The sequence below is a fragment of the Pyxicephalus adspersus genome, unplaced genomic scaffold (assembly GCF_032062135.1).
Source record: "Pyxicephalus adspersus unplaced genomic scaffold, UCB_Pads_2.0 Sca185, whole genome shotgun sequence".
NCBI lineage: Eukaryota > Metazoa > Chordata > Amphibia > Anura > Pyxicephalidae > Pyxicephalus > Pyxicephalus adspersus.
In genome coordinates, this window is record NW_027317192.1 from 13,225 (window position 1) to 22,000 (window position 8,776).

Consider the following 8,776-nt stretch of genomic DNA (forward strand, 5'->3'; position numbering starts at 1 on the left):
TTGAACTTTCCCTCAACCCATTTACTAGTGTTCTCAAACCCTCATCTGTACTACCACATGGAAAAGGTTTCCATCTTAGGTCCCCATCTCCTCCCTCCCTGCATATTTTCTGCCCTCTCATTGTCTCCTTCTCTCATGTTGTAAAAATATCCAGTATTGCATTGCTTCTGTTGTAACCACATAATATCCAGTATTGCATTGCTTCTGTTGTAACCACATAATATCCAGTATTGCATTGCTTCTGTTGTAACCACATAAAAAAAAAGATAAATGCATTTATAAAATAATGATCTTCCTAATGGTTCCTGATGAGGACTGTAGACGCTCTGATTCATTGATCAGCTCAGGTTAAGTGATGTATTATTATTGTTACTATTATCATTAGTTGTATTATCTTTGGTATAACTAAAGTAATGCAAAATATTAGTTTTTCCCACTCATGTGTTTTTCATTCTAAGACCAAACAAGAAATGATAGTTGTCAAACTATTTGATGCCATTAAAAATAAAAGTTAAAGCAAATACACAGCTAAGGTCATACTTAGCTAAAATATCATCTGAGAAATAAAATTAAACAATCAGATGAGAATCGGTATTGGTGGAGCGGGGTGACTGTTGTAATGGTGGAAACAATACTGAAGCGTACGGCTCGGCAATGGTTCCCTCATACAACTTAATACTACACTGATGTCACGCTGCGCCTCCATTGTTTTTCCATCTCTAGTACAGTTTGTAAATTTAGTGCAAATATAAACGTGAATATATACATTTATTAGAATATTATTTTTGCTTTATTAATAAAACATAAAAATTGCAAATGTCCAAACTTTTCTGTGGACCACCAAATATTGCATGACAATATAGTACATAAACTTGTCCCAGTCCATAAATATTCTGTGAATGTAATACTGCTGACAAGAACATAACTCCGGATCTGGACTGTGCAGAATGCGAGGTGTAATATAAGCAGTCACCTCTGTTCTGTCATTGTCAAGGAGCTCTGTTACCACGACAACTGGAGCTGGCATGGCGATCTCCGATGGCAGCTGTCATATATATGCCGCTATTCAGGGCTCGCTGTGTGTGTGCATCTTTAAATAGCTGGCATTTTGTACAATGCGGAGTGCACACAGGTTCTCTGTTCACTATAGTATCTGCCGTTATCTGTATTGCTCGGTGCAAGCAAATGACAACACCGCAATAAATGACACGGCAATATTTTCTACGTTGTCACATACTTGGAATAGCAACACCATTTTGAATACCTTAAGCTGCATGTCATGCCCAAGCAGGCAATATTAAAGTCGGGTAGACATTTTTAGCAATTAAACAAATGGGCAAATGATGGGCCACATGCAGCGTTGCTGTTTTAGATTGAGCGAATGCTGACCAGTTTCCTGGAAACTGTAGGAATAGCTGTGCCCGGTGTCTGTGTATTTTATATTAAGGAATACAAAATACATTTGCATACTATTTATTTCATAGTCACTAAATGGGCAATAAGCCAACCCCTCGTTTTGTTTTTGAACAAACTGCTTATGCAAAGGTTTGAGCAAATATTCTCATTGCTGTAGTAGTTTTTTTTAGCACGGCCTTTTCTCTAATTCTAATATGAGACTTTTTCTGTAATCTGAAGGCAGGTTCACACATGCTGCTTGATCGATTTTTATTTATTTATTTATTTATTTTTTTGGTGCAGCTTGCACCTTGCCAGCCACATAAGGGCTCACATGGCAGCATTGCTTCTAAAAGATCGAGCGTCTGCACATAGCTGGAAGCAGTGAGCGGTACTATATCATTCTCTGCAGCCGCTTTTCTTCCCTTTTGGGGGCTGCCACATGGAGACGAAACATGTAGAGTTTCCTGGTATGAGTGGTAAATGCACCGCAACCTCACTGCCAGTGTGAATAAGCCATTTTCCAGTGTTTTCTGTATATTACCACCAGCATTTGCTTTTCCTATATCACTTCCACCAGACCCCAATACTACCATTTTTGTTATGCTATTCCTTGGTATACTCTTGTACTTATACTATTGAGTCATCAAATGGGGACAGGGATAGGACCGATCTCGGTGTTGTAGCCAAAGCATAATATCCAGGCGGTAGGCAATTTGAGGATCTCAAGAAAGGCCCTATACATTTTTCTCTATGAAAGGTTTCCTTTAAAACAAAATGCTAGCTTCTAGATTGGGTTGACTAAATTCTGTATTAATTTGCCCGCACCAGTTTAGATCACGTATCAAGAGGGTGAATTTACAGTATGCCCACCAGCTGCCATTCTGTACAATATTCTGATGGGACAAAACACAACCTCAAGCCCAGAGCTGCAGAGGAGAGAGACTCTGGTAAAACCATTGTATATTATCTGAAGTATTTCACTACTAATCCAGGGATTGTAATTTAGCACTAAAGCAGGTTTTGTATTTTCTCTGATGTCTCTAATGTCCCTTTTCAGATGAGACAGGGAGCGTTCCTGGTAAACACGGCCCGAGGCGGTTTGGTGGACGAGAAGGCACTTGCACAAGCATTGAAGGAAGGGAGGATACGAGGAGCAGCATTAGACGTACATGAGTCCGAACCTTATAGGTATTGTGTTCTTGTACTAATTGTATTGTACGTTGTATTCTGCCTGAAATTTGTTAGAACATTCTACCAATGCATGCATGTATTGAAAACATTGGATTGGGTTTAAGTTTCCTCCTGGACCTCCTTTTTAATGTTTTACCAAGGGAAAATTTGTTCTGGATGCTGATATTAACCAGATTGCTCCTTTACTCACCTGAACAGTTCATATTTATTTGCAATACAAGTTTTTTGCTTTTCTAGTTTTGAGGATTTTAGCGGAACTAAACTGAAAACTGTCTAAAAAAAAAAAAATACACCTACCTTTAATCCCGCAGGGCAGACCAATCCATCCAGAGGTGTCTTGCATCAGGTCCCATGTCGTCCCGGAGGTGGCTCCGGGCGCCACCATCTTCTTGGGTTCTTCATCCTACGTCACCCAAACCAGGCGCGCTATCGGGTGACATAGGATGAAAAAGAAACTTGCAGATTTCGCTGCTCGTGCATAAGATCGGCAAATTTTTCTCTTTGCACAAAAAGGCTGCTTCTGCGCATGCCTAAGATGCTCGGACATGTGCAGAAGGAGCACCCAAGAGCCTCCCGGGAAGCGTGACGTAGGTATCCCAGGAGGCTTTTTGTCCCATTCTAGGCGATTGAGAATAAGGGGCCATGGCTGAACCTTTTTTTACTTTACATAAAAGGGTTGTCCACCCTTTTATGTATAGTGAAATTTCTGAGTTTAGGTACGCTTTAAGTGAAAGGGGAACTTGCTTTATGTTGCCAGCCACAACGGTGGGTCTCCATCCACTGCTCATTGCTTGCTTTCTCCTCCACTTGTGTCTCCCTCTCAGAACCAGTTAGTGCTTTTTTGGATAATATTGCATCCTAAGCTTCTCAGCATTGAAAAACCTTATGAAGTTGTTTTGCATTGCAAAGCGGAGTAGCTTCTAAGTCCAGGTATCCTCAGACCTGCTATTCAGGGGGTTATGATGACCCCTTCATAAACAAGGTCTATGGGTGAGTCTTGGACACATTATCTAATTATTGTATGATGTTGGCATGGGACCAGACCCGGCATTCCGTGCGTGAAGGTTTACAGCATTCTGCAGTACAGACGTTGCCTATGCATCCTCCAGACTGCTAATAAATGAGGCAGTCTATCTTCTACACGTCATTTCAGAACAAAGCTTCCCTATCTGCAAAAAGCCACAAGCTGTATGAGAATCTGTATTCCTCATGATTTATGATGGAATGTTTTGTGTTAATATCTAATGACTAGTCATTTGATAATTAGGTTCTATCCAAAAATTTGTATTAGCCTGTAATACCTAATTATTTAATAAGCCCAACATAATCATCTCACCCAGGTTATGTAATTTAAGCAGTGAAAGGTGATTATGTGCAATAACCCACAACAACTAAACTGGCATTTCAGTAATTTTTTTGGTAGTGAAGAATTGCTGAGCATCCAGCAGTTCTCATTGGGTGCCATCTTGTGTCCAAACCAAGAACAGCAGCCTCTGAGCAAAAATAGACAGACACCTTCAAAGTTATTCTGTGTCAGCATTTTATTGGAAAGGATCATGTCATCAGCATGTCTATCATTAGACTTTCCAAATCTCAGGTCTTTTATTGTGTTCACTGGAGGATTTTCTCCATGTGTCTGCATGTAAGAGGGGAGGCTCAGGAAGGCCGTTGCTCCGTCATGATGCAGTTTCTATTTTTGATGAATAGAAAAGTTGATTTCCAGTATTTTCTGTTTTGGTAATGACATGTTTTTTTTACTACTTGCAGTTTTTCTCAAGGTCCATTAAAAGATGCCCCTAACATCCTCTGTACACCACATGCGGCCTGGTACAGCGAACAGGCATCAATAGAGATGAGAGAAGAGGCAGCGAGGGAGATCCGCAGAGCCATTACAAGTAAGCATGGCTGCCATCTTGTATTGGGTTTCATATGCTCATTATATTGGTCTGGTTGGTTAATACGCCTAGCTTGGAAACTTTCGGTTCCATTCATGGCAAAGATCTGTTTGTGGCCTGGAAGTGTGTGATTCTCATATGGTCATTGGTGAGAATAGTAACAGGTTTACTATACTACCTGTCCCTAATGTTATATTTGCTATTTTCTCTCAATCTTCACCTACACAGGGCTTTCTCCCACTCCAATGGGAAGGCTGAAGTCAATTGTTCCAACCTGCATTAAAATAACATGGGTGTACTTTTCAATGAAAAGATGATTACTTTTTAACACAATTACTTTCTTGTTTCAAATGGAGATTTTTTATGTATGCTGCTAGAACTTCAGCCACAATTGTTCGTACTCCTGGGCTAGTCTTGTACAATGGGCCTGACTTATTAAAGCTCACTGACTGCAGTGGATAGACTAACATAGAAGAACCTAAGTGATCAACAAATTTGTCAAATATTTTTAGTCCTGGACCAAATCCAAAGCACAGAGTTTGCTGGACCACCCATGTTCTTCCATGATAGTCTGTCTTCTCCAGTCTTGGAGACCTTTGATAAAGCAGGCCAATGAAAATGTAAAAACAAATCACAATTTAATCTCTAAATACATTTTATCCTAACAGGTCGTATCCCTGACAGCCTGAAAAACTGCGTCAATAAAGAACACTTAAATGCAGCGGCACCTTGGGCCAATATGGAGCCGGCTGTAGTTCATCCGGAACTAAATGGTGCTGCCTACAGGTAAAATCACATTTTAGGAAACTTTGTACAGCTAGGTAAAATTAGAGGTGGGTTGAAAAAAAATAGTTTAACCTCTTAACCCAAAACATAAAAGTTCCAGAAATTGCAATTTAAATTCTATATGGTCTCCCACCTATTCTCCTATACTCTCCTAATTTTTTCCCCCCTTTAGCTGAGAGATTTAACTTATCGGTGTAATCTTTGCACCTGTCTATTACTCCTGCATGTGGACCTCTTGCAATACTCCTACTGCTCCATTAGCTTCTGTATCTAAATATACAAATATTCATGATGCCATTAATATTTAATAATGACAGGGACTGAAAGTGATGTTAAGCGCTGCCCTTTTATTGTCTTGTATTATTGATTGTGTGCCTGTCTGTCCCAGAGGTAATGATTACTCTTCTTGGAGGAATATCATATTAGGGGAGAGTTCACATATTGATTTATCTAAATTATCATTTCTATCAGGCATCCTTCCCCATTGCCGCACAAAGTTAGATTACAGCATGCACAGCTATGGATTCAAAGCACGCTTACATATTGGTAAATGGAGTGACATGTTAAGAAAGGGCAGTGCTAAGGCTTGTTGCAGACAAAATTCATGCTTGTATGTAACATCCATACCCAATTAAAATTTGGGATAAATTTAAAATAAAAGTTGCTTTGGAACCCAGTTTATAGCACCACACTGCTTTCCTATTTTCCCAATTTATAATGTAATGCACCACAGAACTTTGTGCCAGCACAACATAAATAAAAAATGTTTTTTTTATTGCAATAGCACCTGTCACACAGTGGGATAGATTAGGCAGCAAATGAAGAGTCCATGCTTAAAAAGGTCATGTATTTTTTAAGCCAAAACAATAGGAAAACTTTTATGGACTCGGAGGGCTTAGATAAGGGCCAAATTTGACAGCATAAGTGACTGTAATCGGGGGTGCCTTGAACTGCAGGTCAAGGCAATGGTTAATGTCTACAAAAAGTAGTTTTAAGAAACCAGTAAGAGGGTAATGGGTGCCCTAGGTTCATGCGTGCTTATCCATAAAAGAGGATGCTGCAAATAGGGCACCATAGCAGATCATCAGTTGGTGTCCCGCCTAGTCCATGTTCATCACCAAAAGGTTCCTACAGTGGGTAAGAAATAGATAATAAGCCGTGGATAAAAATAGCCTGGTCTGAGAAACTAAGTTTCTTTAGATCATGTGAATTTCTGGTGGTGCGTGTTTTGTTCATTGGCCTGGGCAGGGGGTGACAGCAAGATGCACTATGGGAAGAAGGCAGGCAGTGTCATTTGAAGAAAATGTTGCTAATGTCCTAGTGCTGGATACCAAAGGACATAAAAAAAAAAAAAATAACTCATTCCTCGACATAACGACTGCACAATATTAGGCAGGGGATTTGATGCTTGGGTAGTGTATAGCAGATCTCCCACAATAGGAAACTCGCGCAGCAATAAAAACCCTACAAAGGTTTTGAACATTCCGTACGAACCAAACTGTTTCGTTGATGCATCCACGAAGTAGAGTTCTGTGTTTGGCAAAAATTCCTTTATCGATGCTTGAAATGTTATCAGTCTGTTTGCCAGATGTGACCTTGGTTAGATGCACCATATTAGGTGTTTGTACAGATGTTTATAAGGAAATATTTGCTTATTTACTACTTTTTCAAGATCTGTTCACTTGTCAGGTTTTCTTTTGAACAGCAGATGCTTTGTACCATTTTGCGTAGACTGACCAGGTTTTTTTCCTGCAGGTACCCTCCTGGTGTCGTTGGTGTGGCCCCAGCTGGCTTACCTTCAGCAGTTGATGCAATCGTCCCCAACGCCATGCCTGTGTCCCATGGTCATCCTGCCGTGGCTCACCCACCCCACACCCCTTCTCCTGGCCAAACCGTCAAACCAGAAGGCGACAGAGACCATCCGAGTGACCAGTTGTAGCCAATAACCTAAAGAGGAAAAAAAATTGCAAAAGACGACCATTCCTTGCATTGGAGATCTGGAGATCATCCGAGACTGAAGATGCCTAGAATATGAAGATTAATGTTATCTGGATTCCAAATAGAGGCAAAAATAATGAACTTGCAGATCATAATTGTTTTTAGAAATTGGTCCAAATATACAGTATAAAAAGAGAGGCAGAGAGCATTTGGAACTGTTCTATTTTTCCCCCCTTCATATTAAAATGTAGTTTGTCCCTGTTCAGTGGACTGACCTCACTGTTCTGTGTCCTGTTTGGGTCCTTTGTTAAAGCAAGAGAAGTTAGTAGTTAATATCTCATGAATGTACTTGTCTGTGTACAGTTTTTAGAACATAAAAAGGGTTTGTTTGCATAAATATCGATCGGGGAAAAAAAAAGAAACATAAGGGAGGCATTCAGCAAACCACTTTTGAAATAGATAAAAAAAGCTAAAAAAAATATATAATTTTGTTTTTATATGTTGTAACATGCCCAGTAAATAAGGCAGTTGGCAACCTTCTCAGGAGAATACATTTTCCCATTTTATTTTCTTTCAAACCACAGTGCATTGTTATTTTTTACCTGCTTGTTTTATGTATTTTTTTGCCACAAGCTTTTTTTTTCAAACTTTTTTTTTCTTTTGGCATGAATTCCCTTTACTTCAGATGATAAAATTACTTTTACTTTTTTTTTTAAAAAAAAAAAAAATCAAATTTTCGTATAAATGAGCATAGTGCTTCTTGTCAACAGTTTATGAAAAACAAAAAATTGAAAAAAAGTATATATTATTGGTGGTATGCGGGAAATCTAGACTACTGAAAGGTAGTACATTTCATTGCCTACATTGATTCCTTCCTGGTAATGTGGTAGGCTAGCAATATATTTTTTTTTTCTTTTTGGTTAAAATCATGTTTGTGAGTGTAACCATTTGTATGAATTATTTTAAAGGATTAAAAATCCCCAAATACATAACTTGTTGTGTTTTGTCTTGATTTGAAGGGCTTTTGGATGGTAGTAATGGTAGAATTTGTCTCCTTTAATGGAATAGAGCAGTGATCCCCAACCTTCTGGAGCTCAGACCACTGAATCTACGGATTTCAGACCGAGCATGCCCAGAGGACGAAACGCCCCCCTGGGTGACGTCACAATGCAAGAACCCACTCTCCTATCGCAGGTCTGATCCTGTGATGGGGGAGTGGTCAGTGCCTTTTGCCTGTGCACGCGCCCCCCATCCCCCCCCCCCCCACAAGCACGCACCTTCTCCCGACCCCAAAGCCGCAAACCACGGCTGGTCTCTGTGCTCACTGCCCACCTGTCAGAAGGTCATGGACTTGGGGTTGGCGACCCCTGGAGTAGAGCATGATAACTTAAAAAATGTTTGTGAATGAGGCAAAGTCAAAATACAAAGAATTCCAGATTGTGTGCAAGGAAAATTTAAAAATTTACCTTCCCCAAGAAAAGCCCAAGAAAAGTTTGGTGTAGCACTTTGAGTGGCCTGCACAGAGCTACTGACTTCAGCCCTATTGAACATGTTTTCTATTAATTGAT

At 39.8% G+C, this 8,776-nt stretch overlaps 1 protein-coding gene across 1 annotated transcript; it reads left to right on the forward strand.

Annotated features, from left to right (window-relative positions):
• Positions 1-317: 317 nt before the first annotated feature.
• LOC140344924 (C-terminal-binding protein 1-like) lies at positions 318-8,200 on the forward strand. Its single transcript, XM_072432110.1, has 5 exons — positions 318-2,345; positions 2,456-2,586; positions 4,357-4,484; positions 5,153-5,270; positions 7,026-8,200. The coding sequence occupies exons 1-5, from the start codon at positions 2,295-2,297 to the stop codon at positions 7,207-7,209; spliced, it is 612 nt and encodes a 203-aa protein (XP_072288211.1). The 5' UTR covers positions 318-2,294; the 3' UTR covers positions 7,210-8,200.
• Positions 8,201-8,776: the final 576 nt, after the last annotated feature.